Source organism: Schistocerca nitens, chromosome 5 (genome assembly GCF_023898315.1).
Source record: "Schistocerca nitens isolate TAMUIC-IGC-003100 chromosome 5, iqSchNite1.1, whole genome shotgun sequence".
Classification (NCBI taxonomy): domain Eukaryota; kingdom Metazoa; phylum Arthropoda; class Insecta; order Orthoptera; family Acrididae; genus Schistocerca; species Schistocerca nitens.
Window position 1 is genome coordinate 390052920 of NC_064618.1, and position 26170 is coordinate 390079089.

Genomic DNA, 26170 nt, shown 5'->3' on the forward strand with positions numbered 1-26170 from the left:
CCATCGCCAGTCCTTTTCTTTCATCTCCTCCTTTTCCCTTAAACCCTTCTACCAGAAGAAGGGGCCACTGGTTCAGACAACTCATGTATTTCCACACCTTTTGTGTGTTTTCGCCTGCCACCATTTGATAAGTAAACTCTCGATCTACCCATATTATATTTTCAAACAATGATTATTGTTGCTGATATATTTAAAAAATTCTTTGTTGAAAATGATGCATCACAAAATAACAACAGTGACACTGTTATCCTTCAAGCATGGGATGCAAGAAGTGTGATGTAAATTCAATTTTCCATTGTCATCAAAAAAATATGAACAGGAGGATTTAGTTGAATTTTTGGTAAGGGTATTTAAGTATCTACATAGCAAAATTATATTTTCATAAGTTTTGACTGTTAATAAGAAGATTGTTATGAGCAACTAAGTACAAATTAAGTTGATCTCAGGAACTCAGGTTAATAATTCTCAATGTTTGTATTATAACTGTTGCAGTACTGAGGTAGTGCATTTTGTTATCACTATCTTTGTTCTTTCAAACTGATAAATTTCCTCACCACCACTAACAGCCATAATTTATTCAGTTAGAAAATATAATAAAAGTTTTGAATATAAACATAGCGATATATTCCTCTCAACAACACCAAATGGGCAAACCGAAACGGCTTTGAAGCACAAATTTAGCATAACACATCACATTTAGCTAAAATTATCTCGTGTTAAGATAATCTCCACTCAAGCTGCAGTTTGGAGCATATGAAAATATGACGTATTCTTAATATTTAGCTGTTCGTCTAATTGAAAAAACAAAAATATTTCCAACATGTCAAAAATTTGGTAATGTCGTCTGAAAAAGCATTTTTGTAAAGTTTCTGTATTTCATCTTAAAAATGAATAAAACTAAAATGAAAACAGTGTAGCTCATTCAGAAGACAATGATGTCAGTTACAGCTTTGTGCATAGAATGGTTTGTGAATCTGAGAGAGTTGAATGAAGCGTAAGATTACATATGTATTCTATGTGGAACAAGACAACTCAATACCGCGTCTCCAGGCATTCCTGCCACAGTGTCAATACTAAAGTAATTTTGAACAGACAATAGGATGAAACACCAGATGTCTTTTCAGAAACTTGTATTGTATCAGGACAGTTTCCTCCCATCTGTTTAATCTTCAGTCAAACACTTTGTAAGGTTAAGATGATCAGTATGGAAGGCCAGATGAACCACAAATGGGTTAAATGGGAGACAATAATCCATAACTCAAGCCAACGAGCTTTACGAAGTTGAAGCAAGCACCATTTTCATATCTTTATGTCAACACTACACGAAAACAAATATATAAGTCATTTACTGCATGGTTATGGGAGATTTTGTTCAATGAACTTTCACTACCACTACAATAAATAGACTGTGAAGCCACCAGCTATGCTGTCAAGACTCAAAATTACACACAGAAGCCCTAACGTTCAAACGTTATATGTTACTAAAGTGCAATCTGTGGAAGAACACAAAAGTGGGAGAGTGGGAGGTGGGGACGGGTGGGGGGTGGGGGTGTGTACTCTCAGGATTTAGGTTTCAAACTTCTCCGCTGAGCAGCCTCAGCTAACAGACAGATAAAAAGTTAAGGATTTATGCTGTGCAGATTAATTTCCATGGTTTCCATCTGATATTCAATTGGTGACAATGTGGCTGCAAGAGAAGCAACCTACTCATTGCCTGATGAGCATCCTTAGATGAAAAAGTGTATTTCACACACATTATTCAAAAACGGAAAGAGGAGCAAGTCATCAAATGACTTTCCCTTGAAACTTCACACATTATTAACCATGTGCACCATCTTTAACGGCCTTCATACCCTTACTGCCTTTCTGTGGGAGCATATTTCCTTGTTATACATCACAATCGCAAAAGTGGACACAATACATTACTTCACTTTGTAAGGCTTCCAATATCAACATCACTGAACAGATACGTCAGAAAATGTCAGCAGTGAGAGAGATGCAAATTATTCTTGCCCTGTGCCCTACATCTACCATGGTAAGCCTTTGTTTCTCAAAGATAATGGTTCATTCTTTAAAAATTTATACTGTCCTCAGACAACCCTCTTTCTAAGTCATTAGTCTTCTGACTGGTTTGATATGGCCCACCACGAATTCCTCTCCTGGGCCAACCTCTCCATCCCAGAGTAGCACTTGCAAACTACATCCTTAATTATTTGCTGGATGTATTCCAATCTCCGTCTTCCTCTACAGTTTTTGCCCTCTACAGCTCCCTTTAGTCCCATGGAAGTCATTCCCTCACGTCTTAACAGATGTCATATCATCCTGTCCTTTCTCCTTGTCAGTGTTTTCCACAAACTCCTTTCCTCTCTGATTCTGCTTAGAACCTCCTCATTCCTTACGTTATCAGTCCATCTAATTTTCAACATTCATATGTAGCACCACATCTCAAATGCTTCGATTCTCTTCTTTTCCAGTTTTCCCACAGTCCATATTTCACTACCACACACGTTTGCTGCTAGTAGACTCCTCTTAGCCAGGAATGCCCTTTTTGACAGTGCTTGTCTACTTTTGATGTCCTCCTTGCTCCGTCTGTCATTGATTATTTTGCAACCTAGGTAGTAGAATCCCTTAACTTCATCTACTTCATGACCATCAATCCTGATGTTACGTTTCTCGCTGTTCTCATTTCCACTACTTCTCATTACTTTCATCGTTCTTCAATTTACTCTCAATCTCATTAGACTGTTTATACCACTCAGTCCATCCTGCAATTCTTCTTCACTTTCACTCAGGAGAGCAATGTCATCAGCGAACATTATTGTTGATAGCCTTTCACCGGGAATTTTAATTCCTCTGTCATTGTTTCTTCGATGTACAGACTGAACAGTAGGGACGTAAGATTACGTCACTGTCTTACACCCTTTTTAATCCAAGCACTTCATCCTTGGTCGTCCACTCTTCTTGGTTCTTGTACATAATGTATATTACCCATTTCTTTCTATAGCTTACCCCTATTTTTCTCATAATGTTTAACATCTTGCACCATTTTACACTGTTGAAAGCTTTGTCCGGGTCAACAAATCCTATGAACGTTTCTTGATTTTTCTTTAGTCTTGCTTCCCTTATCAACTGCAACGTCAGAATTGCCTCTCTGGTGCCTTTACTGTTTCTAAAGCCAAATCGATTGTCGTCTAACATATCCTCAATTTTCTTTTCCATTAGTCTGTATATTATTCTTGTCAGCAACATGGATGCATGAGCTGTTAGTCTCATTGTGCGATAATTCTCGCACCCTTCATCTCTTCCAGTCTTCAGAATTGCACGCATGATATTTTTTCCAAAAGTTGGGTGGTATGTCATTTGGCTCATACATTCTACACACCAATGTGACTAGTCTTTTAGCTGCCTCTTCCTCCAATGATATTAGAAATTCTGATGTAATGTTATCCATCCCTTCTCCCTTATTTGATCTTAAGCTCTCCAAAGCTCTCTTAAATTTTGATTTTAATACTGGATTCCCTATCTCTTCTGAATTGACTCCTGTTTCTTCTTCTACCACATCAGACAAATCTCCCCCCCCCCCCCCCCCCATACAGACCTTCAATGTACTTTTTCCACCTATCTGCTCTCTCCTCTGCATTTAACAGTTGCACTCTTAATGTTACCACCCTTGGTTTAGTTTTAATTTCACCAAAGTTTATTTTGAGTTTCCTATATGCTCAGTCAGTCCTTCCAACAAAAATTTCCTTTTCGATTCCTTCACATTTTTCATGCAGCCATTTCGTCTTAGCTTCCTTGCACTTCCTGTTTATTTCATTCCTCAGTGACTTGTATTTCTGTATTCCTGAATTTCCCTGAACATTTCTGTATTTCCTCCTTTCATGGATCAAGTGAAGTATTTCTGCTGTTACCCATGATTTCTTCAGTTACCTTCTTCATATCTATGTTTTCCTTTCCAGCTTCTGTGACTTTCCCTTTTTACTGATGTCCATTCCTCTTCAACTGAACTGCCTACTGAGCTATTCCTTATTGCTGTATCGATAGCCTTAGACAACTTCCAGCGTATTTTGTCATTCCTTAGTACTTTCGCATTACACTTCTTTGCAGACTGATTCTTCCTGACTAATCTCTTAATACTTTGGCTGCCGGACATGTAAACTGTGCCATTTCTTAGGAGCCCAGCGGTTTTTGCTAATATTGTACATTCGTTTTACAGAAAACTAGCCTACATTTTGTTGTGGTACTAACTTTTTATGAAAGCCGGCATCATCTTCTTCCAGAAAATATATATACAGCTCCTTTGATTGTTTAGTTTTTTTCCTTATATTTTTACTGATTGTAAGGTTTTACAAAATATACAAAAGTTTACGGAAATGAAAAACAAGTTTCACTGACATTTTATTCCTCATAATCTGTGGTTTTACATTCATTAACAGAAAACTGGTATCCTAAGTCCATAATTATTATAAATTGTTACATAGTATATTCACAAAGTATAATGTTTCTTCGTGTGATATATTCTGTACTGCGTGGGTTCATACAGTGAATGCAATCTATCGGCCGTTTGAGGAACTAAATGTACGCGATCTGTCGGCTGTTTTGGATACTACATGTACCAAGTACAGCAATGAAGGTCGATCGAGCTTGTCAATAAACGTGATTTTGTATTTAAAAGCAGGAGAAAACACATCACGTCAAATGACGTGATCGGCACTCTACGGAAATTCCCGCATCCCATCAATTGACATGATTGGCACTCAAAACGTTAACTTTCAGCCTACTCTTCATCACTACTACATTGCACGTTTTAAAATTCAGTATATGATTTGGTAATCCCTGTCTGACCATGATGTAATCTAACTGAAATCTTCCCATATCACCTGGCCTTTTCCAAGTATTCATCCTCCTCTTGTGATTCTTAAACAGAGTATTCGCTATTACTAGCTGAAATTTATTACCAAACTCAATTACTCTTTCCCCTCTCTCATTCCTTGTCCATAGCCCATATTGTCCTGTAACCTTTTCTTGTACTCCTTCCCCTGTTAGTTTGCTGTCAGTTCTGATACAAATAACCCTATCATTGATGTGTTCAGAACAACACACACTATACCCTACATTCCTGTTCATAATGAATTCTACTCCTGTTATAACATTTTCTGTTGCCACTGATATTACCCTTGTCTTCTTTCCGTTTAACTTTACTGGCCCCTACTAAACCTAGATTGAGCCTTTGCATTTCCCTTTACAGATTTTCTAGCTTCCTTACCAATTTCAAGCTTCTGACATTCCACGCCCTAACTCATAGAACATTATCATCTTTTTCTCACGGTCATCTCCCCATTGGCAGTCCCTGGCTGGAGATTCAAATGGGGGACTCTTCCAGAATCTTTTGCCAATGCAGAGATCATCATGGCACTTTTTCAATTCCTAGCCATGTGTCCTGTGGATACACATGATGTGTCTTTAATGCAGTGGTTTCCATTGCTTTCTGCATCCTCATGCCATTGATAATTGATTCTTCTTCCTTTAGGGGCAGTTTCCCACCCCAAGGACAAGAGAGGGCCCTGAACCTATGTCTGCTCCTCCATCCTCTTTGACAAGACCGTTGGCAGAATGAGGGTGACTTCTTATGCCAGAAGTCTTTGGCTGCCATTGTTGCTTATTAATCAAAATTTAAGTGTCAGCGGGTTTCAAATCCGGGATCAAGGACTGTTTGATTACTAATCAAAGATGCTACCCCTAGACCACATGTGTATTATAGCAACTGAAATTGTAGAAAAACAGCATTTTTGGAAATCTTCAATGTATCACAGCTTAAATCATGAAATAAACTGATGAATATTATGGTATCACCAAAACAGAGTTTTTCACGACATGTGTAAGGGGGTTGCAGATTTCAGTGCATCACAAAATCTACGAGTCAAAAAATCTTAAGGCAGCAGATTAATCATTATTCTAAACTACTGTTGATTACATTCAACTAATATTTTTATCTTGCCTTTACTTTACAGGAATAGCTAGAGCACAACAGGAACCATCTTACAATATGTTCAGAGTACCACGGAAAGAAAACACTTCCAGCATAATCCAATGCAACTTCCACACTTTTGAATACATTTAAGTTTAAAAACCAATCAGCGAAGATATGAGTCAAACACTATTCGGTAATTTTACTCTAACATTAATTACACTCAGCCAGAACTTTACATATCATATTTAGTTCAATGAAGCAAGTTAGACCTAAAATCCAGATAGCACCCTTCATTCATTCAAAAGAAGCAGATGATATATATTTTCCAAGTACTTTTTTGACTGTTTAGAATTTATTCTCATACATTACAACATTCAGTCCACAAACAATGTGTTTATAAACCTAAATCAATCTATTTCTTGGACTGATTCATCAGCTTCTCTTGGTGTATCAGTTTATTGAACAGTCCATGGGGGTACTGTCAATTCATAGCATCCAATAGGACCAATATTTGGCAGACAGATATATCACCATCATCAGGTGCACTGACAAACTGATCTCCTCAGGTGCATGGCTGTCTTATATACCACTACTAGTAGGCCACTTCATACAGAAGTCTGTGCCCCAGAAAATGAATTGGACACCAAAGAGACCAGTTTGGCTGCATTAGCAGTGATGTATGCACTTCATCCATTCTGGCCACAAGCTTGTTGTATTAGCCAAGTGTCTTCTTAATTAAACTCAGTGCAGATAGCCAAACATTGCTGAGACTACAGCCACAGTCTCAGTTTAAAACAGTGTGCTCTCTGAAAACTTGCTCGTTAGGACACATTAGTTGAGTGTGACGCTGATGTTGTCAGCATCAATCTTCAATGGTGTGCACTATTTGTCCAACATGTGTCTTGTTATAATGACACAGAATCTGGTATACATCAACCTTCTGTAAACCAAGGTCATCATTGACACTCCCCAATAATGTCTGTGTCTTACTAGGCGGGCAAAAGATAGTTCTTGCCGAGTGCTTTTTCAGCATGTGCCTGACATTTCCCGAAAGCCCGCTGGTGTACATTATAAAGGCAGAGGCTGCTTCATTTTCCGTAACTTTTACTGTCTCCATTGACTTTTATATCACAGTGCGGTGCAGAGTGCACCTAATCTGCCAATCTGAGTGTCCATTTTTCCAGGAGTCTGTTTCGAGTTGTTCCGGTTACTGCAGAGGGACTTACTGCACTTCAGATGGTGCACACCTTGTCTATTGGCATTTTCAGCACACCATTCCTCTGTGCAGTGCAGTGCAGTGCAGTGCAGTGGCAGCTGTCTGCGTCCTAGTGCAGGTCTGTGTGGATTTTCTTCCAATACACGCTGTGACCCAGGGAGCCATCCACTCTTCTCCAGACCATGACATCCAGGAATGGTAGTCTTCCCTCTGCCTCGAACTCCATAGTTGACCTGAAGTTGGGATGTGTGGAGTTTAGGTGTGTGAGGAAACCATGAAGTTCGTCTCTTACATAGGTCAAATGACAAACTTTTAATCCACATAGTGGAAAAAGAAAGGTGTTTCTCAAGTGACTCTTGTAGAGGCAACCTGGTAAAAACTGAAACATTTCTTGGATTGGTTATTGATATCCCAAGAGGTGTTTAACCAAACACACTATGTTCACAAATAATTCATACCAGTAGGTACCCCCTTGTTCTAACATCTGGCTATTTTTCCTCAAAAGGTAAAAACTTTTCCAAATATCTTCCCACTGCAAGAATTACAGTTCCTCCTGAAGGGTGTGGGAAAATGCAAAGGACCACATTTTGTAGGACACCACTGAAACACCGATTAATACCATTATGGTAAAATTAAAAGAACATTAATTTCTGCCCAACTTACTTGTTCATCAATGGACAAGAAGTACAGGATGTGAGTGGATGAAAGATTAAGAAATTTCCAAATCCATCCATTCATTAGCGATTGAAATGTGAATTTATTTATTACAAAACTTATTTTGTAAGGAAAATGTGAAAGAGGGACCAGGTGGCATGTGGGAATGCACACAATTTCTGACTGACTGGTTGGATGGATGGAGTAAAAGGACTAAACTTCTAGGTCATCAGTCCCTTCATCCTTTAAGTAGCAAACCAGTAGTAGTTTTCAAAGGAAGGAAGCAAAAGGCAAATCCTGGAAAGCATAAGTGTAACTAACACAATTCGTCGTCGGCTGATACTCGTATCCGAGTTTTCATTTCTCTCCTGAGATTTCCTTTGTCACGTTTCAGGCGTGGAAGTGTCTTTGATGGCTTAGCAATCCAATCCTAGCGTGGAACAGGCGGCCACAGACATTACAGCTGATGGAAGGTGGAGGACGTGGCTGAGCCTGGAGGAGTTTACGTCTCCGGTATTTATCATTCTCCATTCTTCGACGTTCCAGCTCAAAGTTTTGAAGAGCATTTGAGGTAACTGAGCGCCAGCGACTTCGATCTTCTGCTACTGTGGACCAGTTACTCGGATCGATGTTCAAGTTTTTCAGATTTTTCTTGTACTGATCCTTATAAAGTTTGAGAGGGGCACCTCGTAGCCTTTTACCTGTGCTCACTTCGCTGTACAGCATTTGGCGTGGAAGTCTGTCATTTTTCATCCGCTGGACACGTCCGACCCATCTGAGTTGATGCCCAATGATAAGAGCTTCCATGCTATACATTTTTGCTTTCTCAAGAACAGCCGTGTTGGATATGAAGTCATCCCATATCAGGTTCATGATATATCTTAGCTTCTGCTGGTTGAAGCGTTCTAGTTTCTTCAGATCACAGCAATATAACGTCCAGGTTTCACAACCATATAGCACGGTGGAAATGACTACAGATTTGTACACCATCAGTTTGGTGTACAGTGTTAGGTCTTTATTCAGGAAGACACGCTTTGTAAGACTTCCAAATGATACAAGGGCAGCACGTAATCTATTCTCCACATCTTTTCCAGATGAGCAGTTAGATGACAGTATACTTCCTAGGTAGAGGAAATGGTCCACTTGTTCGAAGGGTGTATCATAAATGGATATGTTGAAATCAGGAACAGAGGAGCCAGGAGATGGCTGCGCCATCACCTAAGACCATCCACATGGCTTCTCTGGGAACTGTATCAAAGGCCTTTTCTAGATCGTAGAAAACAAGTAGTAAAGGCTTTTGCTGTTCTCTGCACTTCTCCTGTAGTTGTCGTGCACAGAAAATCATGTCAATTGTCCCTCTTGAAGGTTGAAACCCGCATTGAGACTCGGGTAGTATAGTCTCTGAAAGTGTCGGGAGGCGATTTAAAAGGATTCTCGCAAAAATTTTGCCAGTGACAAAGAGTAGAGATATTCCCCGGTAGTTACCACAGACGCTTCTGTCGCCCTTCTTGAAGATGGTGACAATTGTGGAGTTCTTCAAGTCAGCTGGTACCTTGCGGGTTTCCCACATTAATAGAATGAGTGAGAAGAGTCTAGTTTTTAGAGGCAAGCTGCCACCCTCAATAAGCTCCATCCGGATGCTGTCAGGTCCAGGAGCCTTCCCAGGTTTCACACTCTTGGGTGCCTTGCAAAATTCTTGAAAAGTTGGAGGATCAGCCATCCAGGGTTGTGGAGGGTGCTGTGGGACATTTTTGAGAAAATCTCCAGCGGCAGTAGAAGGGCGGTTTAACAGTGAGCTGAAGTGCTCTTTCCAACGATTTAAGGTGTCCTGACTTTCAGTAAGAATGGTGGAGTTGTCAGCGGCTTTCAGTGTTCCTGATGAGGAGCGGATAGATTCATACAGCTCTTTAATACCAGCGTAGAAGGCACGCAGGTTCCTTGCATTGGAAAGATTTTGGAGTTCTGTGGCTTTCTGTTGCCACCATTTGTTCTCGATTGCTCATATTTCACTTTGACATTTCTGCTTGAGTTCTTGAAAGTGTGCTTTCTTTTCTGCGCAGGACGGATCTTGAGCAAGGGATAGGTAAGCATCCCGCTTTGCATTGATGATAGATTGGATTTCTCGATGGTTGTCATCAAACCAGTCACTTCTTTTCTGTGCACTAAAACCAATGACATTCTCAGCAGTTTCTTTGATGATGTTCTTTAATGTGGTCCATTCTTGTTCGACATCATCTGTGGTTGCTGGAGCTTTGTTAAGTTGTTCAGACAGTATGTCTTGGAAGTGTGAGCGAACGTTTTTGTTGTTCAGGCTGCTTATGTTGAATTTTCTGCGTGGTGGGTTTGAAAAGTGGGATCGTGGCTTAAAAAAACAGAAATAAAAGCCCAGAGAAAAGACAGGGGGTTGTTGTGGGGGGGGGGGGGGGGGGGGGCAGGAGATGGGTGCCCCACCAATCCTTCAAGTGGTCAATGAGGCCAAAAAGATTTTCCTTACAGGGATGAATAGAAACCATCTTCGCGGGCAAAACGTAACACAAGATCAACCTCTTTGGCATCCTCTGCTAGCACCCGAGGTTACGTGTCTGGGCGATTAAGGTGCCAGCTCAAAGCAGCCAAATTTGGGGAGTCAATGAGTAACTAGGCCATCATAAGTTGGGCTCTGCATCGGCAGTGAGGGGGATCCTCATATTGGAGAATGAGACCAAGGGTCAGCCAAGTGTGGCCAATGCAGAATCGATACAGGACAGTGGATTCCCTGTGTGAATCATGCAAGGAGGACTGCCAGATGGTCATCATCTCCTTAACTGTCCTCAATTTGGGGAGATCACGGCAGACCATTCTGAGTTCCAGACTTCCAGCAATTGATGGCATATAAACAACGAAAGGTCTGGTTCTTGGACCCCTATTTTCAGAATCGGCATCCTGGCGGACAGCTTGGCCAACTCATTCATTTCCTGAAATCCCAACATGACCTGAGGTCCAAACAAAAATGACTGGCCATCGAGCTTGATGGAGGTCAGAGAGAAGATACTCGATAGCTGTAACCAGTGGGTGAGAAGAGAAGCACTGTTCTATAGCTGCTGATGGAGTTACTACAGATTAGAACAAGAACAAACATGGCTAAGGGCTAGTTTAATGGCCATCAATGCAGTAGTGAAGACACTGCAGCTGTTTGGCAGGGAGTGGAGTTCACTGCACCATGCATGTGTGTATGCAAAGCCTGTTCGTCTAGTGACTGTTGAGCCATCAGTGAATACCACTTCTGAACCCAGATATGTCTCAAGGACAACCAAGAACAGGCGGCGAAAAATCGTAGGGTCAACGGAATCTTTTGGACTAAAGGAGACTTCCAGACAAATTCGAGGTCAGGGCACAAGCCACGTGGGCAGATGCTTTGTCTCCTTGACCAGAGGCAAAAGTTCTGAACAGAGACACTGGATGTGTGCAGCAATTGTATACCCAGTTCTGGGTCACTATTGTAGGAGGTGGAGCTCCCTTCTAGGGAAAAGGACATGGTAGTTGGGATGTTTAAGGAAGCTATGAACATGGATAGCAGAATTCAGTAGCTGTTGTTGGCACCTGATAGGTAACGGAGGGACTCCAGCCTTAATTAGTAGGCTGTTGGTTGGTTGGTTTTGGGGAAGGAGACCAGACAGCGTGGTCATCGGTCTCATCGGATTAGGGAAGGATGGGGAAGGAAGTCGGCCGTGCCCTTTCAGAGGAACCATCCCGGCATTTGCCTGGAGTGATTTAGGGAAATCACGGAAAACCTAAATCAGGATGGCCGGACGCGGGATTGAACCGTCGTCCTCCCGAATGCGAGTCCAGTGTCTAACCACTGCGCCACCTCGCTCGGTATTAGTAGGCTGTCAAAAGTCTAGTTCTAAAGGCTCCTGTCACAAGTTGGACCCCATAATGATGAATGGGGTCCATTGCCTGCAATGCTGCGGGTGATACTGAACCATACAAAAGACACCCATAGTTGAGACAGGCCAGAATCAGGGCTTTGTAGAGACACAAAAGAGCAGAGCGATCTGCACCCCAGTTAGCACTACTGAGGCAGGGAAATGTAATGAGATGTCGCCAGCACTTTTGCTTAAGTTTGTACTACTGGGGAAACCACGTCAGCAAGGAATCAAAGACTAGTCACAAAAACGCAGTGCATCTCAACTAAAAGATGTAACTGATTGTCTAGATAAGGCTCTGCATGAGGGTGGGGAGTACGCTGGAGATAGGTGTCCACGACACAAGTCTTGGAGGCTGTGAATCGAATGGCACACCGTAGGCAACACTCAGAAACACCCTTACTAGAAGAGAAATAATAAAAGCAAAAATCACCAATGTGTAAAGAGGGTGATACCAAAGACTCCCTGCCACCACTAGATAATTGAAGGCCACCAGAAAGAGAGGGACACTCAGTACAGAGTCCAGCAGGATCCCGTTCTCTTGAATATGGGAAGTACTGAGTGAAGCACCCACTTGAAAAAAAACGTATGATGAGACAGAAAGTTCTTGACAAAAATCAGGAGTGGACCCCAGAGACACCACTCATGTAATGCAGCAAGGATGTAGTGATGCCATGTGTCACAAGCCTTCTTTAGGTTGAAAAACACAGCAATGAGGTGCTGATGATGTGCAAAAGCCATCCAGATGGTAGACTCAAGTTGAACCAAATTATCAGTACTGGAGCAGCCTTTGCGAAAACTGCCCTGAGATGCAGCCAAAAGACTCAAGGAACCAACATAGCAGTTTGCTCACCATGCATTCGAGCAGTCTGCAGAGAGCGTTGGTAAGGATGTTTGGATGGTAACTGTCCATCTATAGATAGTTCTTACCTGGGTTCAGTACTGGAACTAGCTCACCGCTGAGATGGGAACTCACCCTCATTTCAGATCCAATTAAAGAGGGCAAGGATGTGATGCTGAAAAGCCACTCAGAGATGTTTCAGCATTTGGTTGTGGATGTGGTATGTCCCTGGGGCCACATCAGGGCAATGGGAGAGGGCACACGAGAGTTCCCATTCACTGAATTGAGCATTATATGACTCCATGTGGAAGGTAGTAAAAGGTAAGTGCATTCACTCCATCCACTGTATTATGAACCAAAAGGCAGGGTGGTACTTCTCAGACGCAGATGCATGAGCATAATGCTCAGCAAAATGTTCAGCAACAGCATCTGGATCAGAATAAATGGCACCATCTAAGGAAATACATAGTATACCCGAAAGGGATTGGAAGCTGTAGAGGTGTCTTATCTTTGCCCATACCTGTGATGGAGAGGAATGTGATCCACTGGTGGAAACATACTGTTCCAAGGATTCTAGTTTTCATCATTCACGAGGTAGCAGGCACAGGCACGGAGCCCTTTAAAGGCAATGAGGCGCTCCAGTGAAGGGTGCCACTTAGGGCACTGGAAAGCCCGCCTATCACCTCTAATGGCCACAGCAATCTCTGGGGTCTACCAGGGTACCATCTTCCGAGGGGGAGGATCCTGAGGAAAAGAAGATGGCTTGGTTGGCTGCCAAAGCAAAGACTGCTGTAGCATGCTGAACAGCTGCATCGATAATGCCTTGGATGGGGAGCTAAGCATGACAGCAGACATGAACCCACCCCAGTCAGGATCACAAAGAATCGATCTGGGCAGGCATCCAAGAAAGCAATGCTGAGTGAGAGACAAGAAGATCAGGAAGTGGTCACTACTGAACATGTCATTGTGGACCCTCCAGCGGATAGAGGGTAGAAGACCATAGCTGCAAAAGGAAAGATCAATGGCCAAATAAGTTCCATGTGTCAGACTGAAGAGTGTCAGGGCACCAAGAGTTCAAGAGGCAGAGGTCAAGCCATGCCAATGAAGTTTCATTGTCTTTACCACAGCCAGTGATCACTGTACAAACCTACAAAGGGTTATGACTAGGAAACTTGAGGGGAGCTCAGAGAGTAATGCAGACAGTAATCCTGGGACATGACATCATTGGGACAGAAATAAACATTACAGATGGCAAAATCCTGATGCACCCTAACCCAAACAGCCACAGTCTCCAAAGGTGTATCACGAGGGACAAGGTCACGGTATACAAGAGTCCAGCACATACCTATAATAAATTCCAACCAGTACCCTCTCACAATCGATACGATTCTTAAAATAACCTTGGCAGCCAAATCCTGGTACACGACATCATTGGGACAGAGATAAACATTACAGATGATAAAATCAATAACCTTGGCAGCCACGAAGAGCAGGGGTCCAAGTTGCTGGAAACAATGTTTCCTGCATGGCCGTACACAATGCAGTGTTAGGAGCTAAAACACTGCCAGAGCTTAGAGAGATGGTGGAAAAATCCATTAAAACTCTACTATTGGAGTATCAAACTGTCTGAATACTGTGGAGGGATGAAGCGATTTGATGGGAGGGGGGGGGGGGAGGAGGAGGAGAGGGAGTGGGGCAGGATATTACCCATGGTCATGTGCTGCCACTGGTTGAGATGTCAGGGGATCCACTGACACAGGTTGTGCAGCACACTGTCAGGGAGATCTGGTGTCTCAGGGGCCACTGGGATCTCCAACTTGGGCACCGAAGGAGTACATACAGAGTCCAGTGGCATGGAAGTTTCCTTCATATTATAGATTTCTTTTTGTCCTCCTCCTCCTCCTCCTCAGAAGACGAGGACTGGGAAGGCATCCCTGAATTGGTTTCTGGGACAGAGGGACAACGAGAAGTCCAGTGGCTAGAAGCCTGTAGTTCCTTCAGCCACTGGCTGGTGTCTGGCTGTGAGCCAGCAATAACCATGGAAGGAAGAGTCACGAGGGACCTATTCCTAGCTACAGCGGCCGGAGGAGGATGAGGTGCCTCCGGCTGAAGACTGGGGACTGGTGTCCCCGGCAGGTGGGGAGCCAATGCTCCTGAAGTGGGTGTGGTGGAAGCACCAGAAGGGTCCCCGACTGCCTGGGGGGACAAGGTAATAGCAGGCGGGTCTGCTAGTCCACACTAAGAGGTGCAACAAAGGAAGGCACTGTCAACAGAGAAGGCAACAACGTTGTGGCTGTAGTGTAAGATTGTGTCATTTGTATGGCATTAAGACGCTCATACTATTTTCTGGCCTCTTGATCTGTAAGCTTGTCGAGCATCTTATACTCCTCGATTTTCTTCCCATGCTTAAAAATGGAACAAATCTGATGAGCAGGAGAGTGAAGCTTATCGGAGTTTACACAGATGGAGGGAGGGTCACAAGGAACATTTGTGTGCAGTGGACGTCCACAATCCCAGACAGGGATGGTGGTGCAATGGGAAAATGTGTGTTCGAACTTCATACACCTGAAGCATCTCATAGCAGGAGGAACACATGGTTTCACATCACCCCAGTAGGCCATCATCTTGACCTTCTCAGGCAACATATCATTCTAGAAAGCCAAGATGAAGGGTACCGTAGCAACTCTGTTTTCCCTATGGGCACTAAGGGTCAGGTGCACACTCTGTCACTCTAGGTTCACCCACAGCTCATTATCAGATCGCAAAAGAAGATCACGGTGAAAGATAATGTCCTGGACCATACTGGGACTTGGGTGGAGAGTGACAGTCATGGAAATGTCATCCAAATTTTCACAAGAGAGTAGTGCCTGTGACTGGCTAGGAGATGATGTTTTAATCAGGAGGGAACCTCTCTTCATCTTAGAGATGGCTGCAACATCCCCACATTTATCTTCAATGTGTTTGACACAAAAAAAGGCTTTGTGGCCTGCTCCATTCAGTCCTGGTACAGACCAGGTGTTAGGAGGAGGGTTTTGCTCATTGTCATCTAGTCCTGCATTCCTCCCACAGCGTGGGCAGGAGAGGAAACGCATTGGGATCGTATTTTGCTGCATCATACGAGGCCTTTCCAGTCAGAGAGACTGCTAGGGCCATGTGACCACCAGCGAGAGAAAGTTTAAATCACTTCATGTGTGAATTATCTGCCGGAGTGCTACCCACTTTGAACGATGGCTCTCCCTATGGGCGTCACCCGGCCACAGTAATGGCTACCTTGCCAGTAATCTGTTGCTGAGAGTCCCTGTGCCTCAGTCATAAAGTGCATATACTCTACAGTATACGTGGGAAGTGCAATCCTTGCATGGTCAGGGGGGCTACCATTGTGCGGGTACTTGATGAAACCCCCCCCCCCCTCTCTCTCTCTCTCTCTCTCTCTCTCTCACACACACACACACACACACACACACACATACACACACACACACACACACACACACACACACACACACACAAACATACAAATTGGGTGGCTACCAAGCAGGATTTTGGGTGTACCATAGCAACAAGAAGGAAGGGTGACAGTGTGGAATGTCACAGAGGAAGAGCATACACCACACAACCTGCACGACACACACTGCTGTAAAATTTGGAACAGATGGAGAATCAAACCCAATAATGGAAACCATATAATCATTAACGGAAGGTGGTGATAGCACCAGCAGCAAAACTATGAATCAAGACAAAGAACGTGGCCCAATTCCAGGCACGGTCTGCACTGAAAGGACCATCTGACAAAAAGGTCAGAGGAGGTAACACATGGTCAACGTGCAGATTTGCATCACAGAAAAAGGAAGTAGTGTTGCAAAGGCTAGGGCCCTGTGGCAGCCAAGCACATACTCACAAAAGAGTGGAGAGCCTCCTCGCTGTTTCTAATTGAAGTTCTAAATTTTCCTCAGATTTCATCTCGGTTTCTTCCCCCCCTCCCCCCTCCTTGTGCATCCATTTCATCCTTTTCGTACTTTTCAAAAGTATTTTGGTGTATTTTTGCGTAATTTTTCGGACGAAATTGTACTTTCTTACGCAATTTTCGCATTTTTACACCACCTTGGATCCTTGCTCCTTCCATCTGCATCAATACAGAAAAGTTTCCTTATCCCTAGGCAGATCCCAGTCCCACATAATGTTCTTGCGTTGTTCCTTGGCTCATGAAATCCCCCCTAATGGCCTTACCATCAAATTAACCATCTCTGGTTGCCACCCCTCCTTCCATAATCACCTCCCCCTGTTCAGGTTCCGCCAGTCCTTAGCCCTCACCAACATAGTCCTGCAAAACCATATCAACCAAGCCCAATCCTCCTTGCAGTGCCTTCTCTCCATCTGCAAAATTCTTCTGCTATGTAATCCCAAATTCCTGAAACCCGTAACACACATTGGAACTCTTGACCAGCAGGAACTTCAGCAACATGCAAAATGCCACCTCAAAAAGCTCTCCATCCTGCTCACTTCCTACTCCTGCCTCGGAGTACCACTGTCCACCACTTCTACAACAACCTCCAAACCTCCCCCACGCCCCCTCATAGCTGACAAACCCTGTCTCACAGACCTACTCCAATTACCCCACCCTCCAAAACTCCCTCCCACCACCACAACGCAGAACCCAGAACCTAAACAGACCTGCAACACAGTTATGAGCCTTTCCTCCAGAAGTCTTAATCCCACAGAGATATCAGTCCTTTCCAAAGGCCTCACCTTTTGCCCCACTGCCAAATTCAACCATGGAAGATTAGTTAAAGACCTCTCCTTCTCCCGGTCCCTACAGTGGAAACACATTTCGCCACCTACCCGACCAATCAGACTCGACCAAAGACCAATATTGAACCTTGCCTAATAACTCAGTTCACTCCTCCATCCAACTGTGATTCCCCCCGCCCTGCCACCAAACCAACCCCTGTTAACTTTACAGAACTTCTTAACCTCGAACCTTGCCTCACCATCATTCCCCAAATCCCTCAACATGCAAACTAACCTTACATACGCAGAAAGAACCGCAGTCCACCATCTAAAACTGATCCCAACCTTGTAATCCTACCTGCAGACAAAGGCTCCACCACCGTTGTTTTGAACCGCAAGGATTACGTGGAAGAAGGACTCCGCCAGCTGTCAGATACTTCCACCTACAAACCATGCCACAGTGATCCCATTCTAGTAATCCAGCAGGATCTCCAGTCACTACTCAAATCTTTAGGCCCATCCCAGAACCTCTCCCCAGAGTCCATCCCTCTACTTACCCCTACCACTCCCCGGACTCCCACCTTCTACAAGCTTCCTAAAGTCCATAAACCTAACCACCCAGGACGACCCATTGTGGCCCCTTACTGTGCCCCCACTGAGAGAATCTCTGCTGTCGTAGACCAACACCTTCAACCTATTACCTGGAACCTATCCCCCTATATAAAAGATACACACCATTTCGTCTACCGACTCTCCACAGTTCCTGTCCCTTTACCACATGGTGCCCTGCTCGTCACTATTGATGCCACCTCTCTGTACACTAACATTCCTAATTCCCATGGCCTTACTGCTATCGAACACTACCTTTCCAGACGCCCTATGGATTCCAAACCAACAACCTCCTTCCTAGTCTCTATGACCAACTACATCCTCACCCACAATTACTTCTCCTTTGAAGGCATTAACTACAAACAAATCCGCGGTACGGCTATGGGCACCTGCATGGCACCATACTATGCTAACCTATTCATGGGCCATCTAGAGGAATCCTTCCTAAAAACCCAGAATCCTAAACCCCTCACCTGGTTCAGATTCACTGATGACATCTTTGTATTCTAGATTGAAGGGGAGGACACCTTATTCACATTCCTCCAGAACCTCAACTTCTCCCCCATTTGCTTCACCTGGTCCTACTCAACCCAGCAAGCCACCTTCCTAGATGTTGACCTCCACCGCAGAGATGGCTACATCAGTACCTCCGTCCATATCAAACCTACTAACCACCAGGAATACCTCCATGTCGACAGATGCCACCCATTCCATACCAAGAAGTGCTTTCCGTACAGCCTAGCCACCCATGGTGGTCGCATCTGCAGTGACAAGCAGCCCCTCTTAAAAGTTACCGAAGGTCTCACTCAAGTCTTCACTGTCCGTAATTATCCTCCCATCCTTGTACAAAAACAAATCTCCCGTGACTTATCTTTCCAGTCTCCCACCACCTTCCAAAGTCCCACAGCCCAGCCACAGAGGAGCAGTACCCACCTAACTCAGTATCATCTGGGACTGGAGCAACTGAATTACATTCTCTGCCAGGGTTTCGATTACCTCTCATCGTGCCCTGAAATGAGAAAGTCACCCCACTATCCTTCCCACCCCTCCTACAGTGGTATTCCGCTGTCCACCGAACCTACACAATATACTCGTCCATCCTTACACAAGCCCTGCTCCCAATCCCTTACCTCATGGCTCATACCCCTGTAATAGACCTAGGTGCAAGACCTGTCCCATACATCCTCCTACCACCACCTGTCCCATCAAAGGCAGACTGTGAAACCAGTCATGTGATTTATAAGCTAAGCTGCAACCACTGTGCTGCATTCTATGTAGGCATGACAACTAACAAGCTGTCTGTCCGCATAAACGGTCACTGACAAACTGTGGCCAAAAAACAAGTGGACCACCCTGTTGCTGAACACACTGCCAAACGTGATATCCCTCATCTCAATGACTGCTTTACAGCCTATGCCATATGGATCCTTCTCACCAACACCAGCTTTTCTGAATTGCGTAGGTGGGAACTTTCCCTGCAATACATCCTACATTCCCGTAACCCTCCTGGCCTCAACCTTCGTTAGTCATTGTCCTCACCCACCCAGCCCCTTCCCTGTTCTCATTCCAGTCTTTAATTTCTTTTCTTTTTATTTGTCTCCTTTCTGCTACTTACCCCCTCCCCCCCCCCCCTCCGCACCTTCTCTCCTGCCCTCCGTCTAAACTTCAACACTTCACTGTCCGCTATTCCCACCATACTATCTCCCTCCCTCTCCCAGGTGCAGCCTCCTCATCTCCATCCAGTCGCCACTCCCATCGTGCACCGGTGCTGCTGCTCGCAGTGTGGTTTCAAGTTCTCCAAGACTGCAGACATGTGTGCAAGTTGTGTGTGTGTGTGTGTGTGTGTGTGTGTGTGTGTGTGTGTGTATGTGTGTGTGCTGCTGACAAAGGCCTTAATGGCCGAAAGCTATAATTGTTTGAATCTTTTTGTTGTGCCTACCGCAATTCAGCATATCCGCTCTATGGTGAGTAGCAACTTTCCTTCTCTGGTTTAATTCATGTCACTGTTACAGGAACTGGATTTTTCAGACACTCTTTGTCACCAGCAAAATGTGTCACATCTCTGATTCTCATTACTTAATATTTGGAATTTTTTACTTCATATGTTCCCACACTCTATTCAATATTCCTATTCCCATGTATTTTTTCTTGTTGCAAAATAAAACAAAAAGAGTAATGGAAAAATGTGCCTGGGAATCACATGATACAAAAAAGGAAGTTACGAACAGCCTACACTATTTCACATACCGGTAAAGGTATTGTAAGCGATATTACTAAGTCAGTAACAACAAAATGAAAGTATAGTAGTGTAAAATACTTTAGAAATGGCTACTAAACTGAACATATCCAAATTATTTAACTTCAGTATGTATCAGATAAGAATTTTTAGAAGTGTTTACAATGTAGGGAAAATACAATGATACACTACATCAGATACACTTGGAATCATACCTGCAAACATTCAGCTGCTTTCAAAAAGCTTGACAAGCTGTCCTGTGAAACGTGAACTTCACCTTTGTACATAAATTCTAGCAATGCTGACATATTTGAAGATGATGTGCCATCCAATATAACAAGGACACTCGGACATACTGGTGCTGTTTCAAAGAGATCCTGAAAGTGCTTGCTGCATGCTGCTAAGATCAATTTGTGTGCTTTAAATGTGACACCTGTGTAAGAAAACAAAAGAAAAATTGGCGAATATATTACTTGTTTACTGTGACACTGAAGTTCTTGCTTTATAAAATACAGAACTTCAAAAATATGACATTTCATTACTGTAATTTTAAACAACTAATACAAAAGTAATTCAAATTTTCCTACTGTTGATATTCATATTTTACTCCAACGGTATACAGTGACGTTCTATACACTACTTGAAATATAACAACTGTACACATTTATATAAATCCTGAAACAGAACACACCATTGAAGACAGGTCACTTTAATTTTAGGCACAAGTAAGCCAAAAATTACGAAACAGTTATGAAATCTGCAGTATTTTTTATTTACTTCCAGCTTCACCCAGTTGTTCCTGTTTTGGTAGAAAGATAAAGAGTTTAATGCCTGACAAATGTCTACAGTTAATTATTCACTCCGCAAGCAAACTTGCGGCGTTGGTAGAGGTACTTCTGGAACCACTATCACTTCCCTTCTTTCTTATTCCACTTGAGAATTATGAGTGGGGAAAAAAACTGCCAATAGACCCCTGCATAAGCTCTAATTTCTATTATTTTCTCATAGTGATGGTTTCGAGAGACACATATCGCACTACAGAAGACTGAATTCAGTATTTTTGTCTTCTGTCAGTCATCTATCATTATGGTACCAGTGTGGTCACCAAGTGACTGAACAAATGATTTTGTCCACTTACTGACTTTACATACAACCAAAACTTCTTAGAATTTTTTGCCTGTTCAGTTGGCGACATTTTATTTTCAGTCATCAAAGTTATTAGACAAAATGTTCTGTATTATCCTGTAATCCCCTCCCCCTCCTCTCCTCTCTCATCGTTTACTGTAAACTGATACAGATCAAAACAATATTTTTAGAAACGAACATCATTTCCATAAACATATTATGATGTTGACTTATATTCTTTCCATACAAACCACACGCACTGTTGTAATTTAAGAAATGTTATTCACATCAGGCATCACATCAGAGTTCCCCTCTCTCGCACACTACTTCAAAGTGATATTTTTACGGACTGTTCCAACCTTCCACAACCTGAAGAATGAATAGCCAGACAGGGCCAATATACACACATGCATTGATTTATGAATAATAGAAGAAACAACAAGTAAAATATCTGGTAAAAATAACTATGGGTGTTGTCAAAAGCTTGCCTTAAATGATGTGTACACTAAAACCATACACAGCTGTGGCATGGACTCACAAACATTTCCAACAGAACATAACAGAGAAAAGAGATTTGCTGGCAAACTATGTAATCAAATGTACCTCCGGTAACTACTGAAGAGGTTCTAAATAGGATTTGAGAAAAAAAATTATGGCATTTGACTAAAACCAAAAGCAATAGGTTGACAGAGCATGTTCTGATGCATCAAGGAAGAGTTAATTTGGTAATGACCGGTAGTAATCCTTCCTTCAGTTGTGTAACAGATGTTACAAGAGATTTTCTATGCTGACACCTACTTTTTAAAAATAACATTTTCCAATTGCTAAGTATACATTAGGCATAAGCTTCTAAATTGTTCAAAAAGGTTTTTCCACAAACCTCATGACTTGCATAGCTCCATGTCCACACCCCCTCCCCCCCAATAGTCTTAAGCAGAGGACATCAATACATACAGCCACATGTGTAATGAAGGTAAAAATGAACCTTAATTCTCAATGTAGTTTTGTAAAGTGCATTGCATCTCCAATTATGAATGGGACAACCCATCTTGTGTTCACTGTTGAATCTGATAACATGACCTAAGAGTCATTTTCAATTTAGACTATTCATGCATTACAACTTTGCGGTGAGAGAAGTCGTCAGCACAGCAAGTTCCCCCCCCCCCCCCCCCCCCCAAGTTGGTGAACACCAGAGAAACACCACTAAAATATTCAACCACCTCCAATATGAAACACAAAAACTGTAGCTCTGGCTCATAGTGGCTGCCTTCACCAGATTAAAATGATCACAAACAACTGTACAAAAATACCACCACTGGAACGCGCAGGGTGAATGAGGAATCATCTGGATTAGAACCTGGGCCAATTGTATTGGATTCCCATCATCAGTAAGTGCAAAATTTGACATCTGCTGATTATGCATGTGGAAGTGGCTCGTACTAATGCATAACCCAGGCATGCAGTTCCATGGATGCAGCACAGAGGTCCCACGTACATGCAGCTGACACTCCTTATCAGTCTTGAGGGTGATATGGGGCCTGTACAGTATAGGAACAAGATCCTCCAACCTGTCGTCCTGCTATACAGCCAGCATTTCGACAATGGCTTAGCCTTCCAAGATGATAATGCAGCACATCTCACTCACTTTTTGACCATCTTCCTCCAGCCTCCAGGAGGAAGACATCAACTGAATGAAATTGCCAGCAGTATATGCTGCCAGTAGACTGATTCAGCAATCTTGGGATCAGCTGAAACTTGCACTGTGTATTCACAGGAAACCTCCTCGCACTGTGGGTGTCTCTGAAGGGCTGCCATCGAGCAGTGGGATAGGCTTGAGTAGCAATGTCTCGATCGCATTGTGGACAGCATGCTGGGGAGGATCAAAGTATGTTACAATGCTTGGGGCAGAGAAACACAGTATTGAATGTTACTCAGCAGCAGATTTTGATTTCACAGCTGTGTAAAAATTTGCAAACAAACTGCTTTTATTTTCATGATTATTTTGTTTTATTTCAGAGTACAGTCACCTCCAATTTTGTGGTCCCTTGAATATACGATCATACATTTGCAAGTAGGCATGTGGTGCAAAACCTTCTTCTGGTCAGTTTGTATCAGACAGTGAGAGTACAAGCCCTAGATATAAGCTGGAGGAACTTAGTGTCTCAAATAAAGATATGGACTACAGAGCTATTTTCTCTCTCAAGCAAATTGTGATACTGATAAAACTCTTTAGAAAGAAAACCAATATTCTAAGAGATGATTGTGGTTTATAATGATAAAATTTACTTGATAAATGACATTTCTTATTAGTATATAAAGACAAGACTTTTTTACTTTCATTAAAAATGTTGTTCATCAACTATATGAAGGTTGCAAGACATCTTGAATACAAAACACTGATAAAATTTATGCATTTCAACTAAAGCACCCCTCTCCCTGATTTCCCCCCCCCCCCCACACACACACACAACACACAAAACTCTTTGGTAAAAATAAGGGCACAGTTTCACACAAAATTTACTTAAGTACTAAATCACTTACAACTACAAAACAGGGCAAATTCCCTCTTAAAGGTAGAGCTGCCCCACCAGCAGAACGTAAAATATACACCATTAGTGTGAAATACTGATGCTACAGGGGCACAAATTCTTAGCTCCTCTGGGTGCGAAAGCTATCAACCAGTGTTCAATGGGCACTGCTTTATATACGGATGGGTCACTTTCATAACATTTCTGGGACCAGAAGGAATAACTCCACATCCGGATAGTTGATTTCACTGATCGCAACTTATTGTCCATAACTTTCATCCAACTTTCCTCCAATTGGCACAGCAGTGATCAACATTGCACAAATGGAGAGATGTATGTCTGCTGTGTATTTCTGACAAACTTTCTCAATTACAACATCATTTGACAGAAGGGAACAATAAATCATTTGATGGGGCTTCTGTGAAATTATATTGAGATTACTAAGAAAATCACAGCTGATCACATCTCATTTGCTCCAGCAGCTTCAATCTTGGATACAGTAAGACACTGTAATGTATATGATAGGTGATTGATGAACATATTGGGAAGGTAAATGGCTGAGCAGCAAAGAAAGTGTCTGCTTAGACTCATTGATATTCACTGCAGCGAACTCTTGACACTGATCTAAAATATGTAAAATGGTATTAAAGAACTAGTAGAGAGTGCTTTCCCTCTTAAAAGCTAACGTATCTGAAATAACTCTGGAGCTCTTAAGGAACCAAGGTGGTAATGCACTACAACCTCAGCAAAGGACACTGTCATTTGTCATAATCATTTCTAAGAGAAAGCTCTTTGTATGCAGTTCACTTGCAGACCTCTGGTCCTGGGCTGGTACATTTAAGTTTGGAGTGTGTCATATGAGAGGAGTCACTGCCCTCCCCTCATTTTCAGTCCACAATGATGAGGCGGAACACAATAATTATGTGAAAAATACTTTATTTCTCATTAAGTGATATTCAGTAATACTTTAGAAGATGCCCACAGGCTGCGGCCCTTGGCTGGTCAAGACATATGTCTGCTCACTGCTGTGCCTCCAGGCTACCTCAGGCCATTGCTCTCAATAGATGCTCAGCAGTACCTGCTTGAACACAGAACCTGGGAAGTCCAGTTCTGCACACACAAAGTTATAATATTTCCCGACAGGGAGCAGATTATGCTAAGACAGACCGACCTGTCCAATTTGCAAAATGCTGCTAGATGGCACTTGGAGTGTCAAGTGAGTTACAGAAATCAACACTCTTTCTACATGTCTTTGAGGACTCTACTGGTTTTCAAACAGTTTTTAAAATACTGTTCTATGAATTAGCTAGCAACAGTAGGGCATACATGTGTCTGAAGGTACAATATAAATCTGATATGATTTTTCAACACAAGTAAGTGCCATCGGATGGAAACTGGATACTTCCAAGCCTCAGCGGAGAGGTAGTGGATGAGACTGGTCCTAACTTTTTATATGTCAGCCTGCTGTTCATGTTGTGTGCGTGAAAATTTTAAAATACTGAGCATTGTGAGGCACCAGGCTCTCAGATACCTCAATTGTAGCAATTAAGTAAGTATCATAAGAAAACTGAAGCATAGGATCACATCAAATCCTTAAAATTTGAAGGTGTCTTTCACATGTCACATAGAAAGTCATGTACATTTCTCTGTCTTGTTTCTGAATTGTTGGCAACAATCTGATTCAAGTACACCACATACAATCATACATGTATATTCATTTTCCATTATTTCCTGGCACTTCATAGCATTCTTGAGTGTGTGTTTAGTCCAAAGAGAGATAATCAACCCTCTCCCCTCCCCAATATTCACCTGATTTGGCTTCAGGAGACATCAAGCTCTTCCCTGAACTTAAATCTGTCCTGAAGGATGAGCATTTTCAAGATGCTTAATAGCTTCAATGGAACATGGTGGTGATTCTGAACAACATTCCAGTCGAAGAATTTCCAAAGGTGTTCCAGAACTTCTATGATTAGTGCTGTGAGTGTGAAGCAGGGGAAGGATTGTTTGCGAAACTAACACAATAATTATTTTTCAAATACTACAGACCCGCTTCATCAATCATTTTCATATGATGAAACATCACATTCATCCCTTAGATTTAGTGCTGAAGTGTGTGGGGCCGATATCAATTAGGGCTAACAGAGGATGTTGTATACAAAGAAGGGCAGCACAAATGGTCACAGCTTTGCTTGACCCAAAGGAGAAGGTATCTAAGATGTAGAAAAACTTACTGGCAGATGCTTGAATAAAGATGCCAAGTATGTGAAATCGAACAAAATATTGACTGGATTGAGAATTTCTTGTAGGGTGGATGCAGGGTATTATCCCAAACCCAATGGAATCCCTGTGTGATTCGA

General features: G+C 42.7%; 1 protein-coding gene across 2 annotated transcripts in view; it reads right to left on the minus strand.

Annotated features, from left to right (window-relative positions):
- The window catches only part of LOC126259212 (zinc finger protein chinmo-like), a 112337-nt gene that overhangs the window by 75580 nt on the left and 10587 nt on the right, over positions 1-26170 (minus strand). For both annotated transcript variants that reach the window (XM_049955811.1, XM_049955810.1), the window contains exon 3: positions 20376-20593. In XM_049955811.1, the coding sequence (XP_049811768.1) occupies positions 20376-20593 (218 nt within the window). The remainder of the gene's footprint in view (positions 1-20375; positions 20594-26170) is intronic.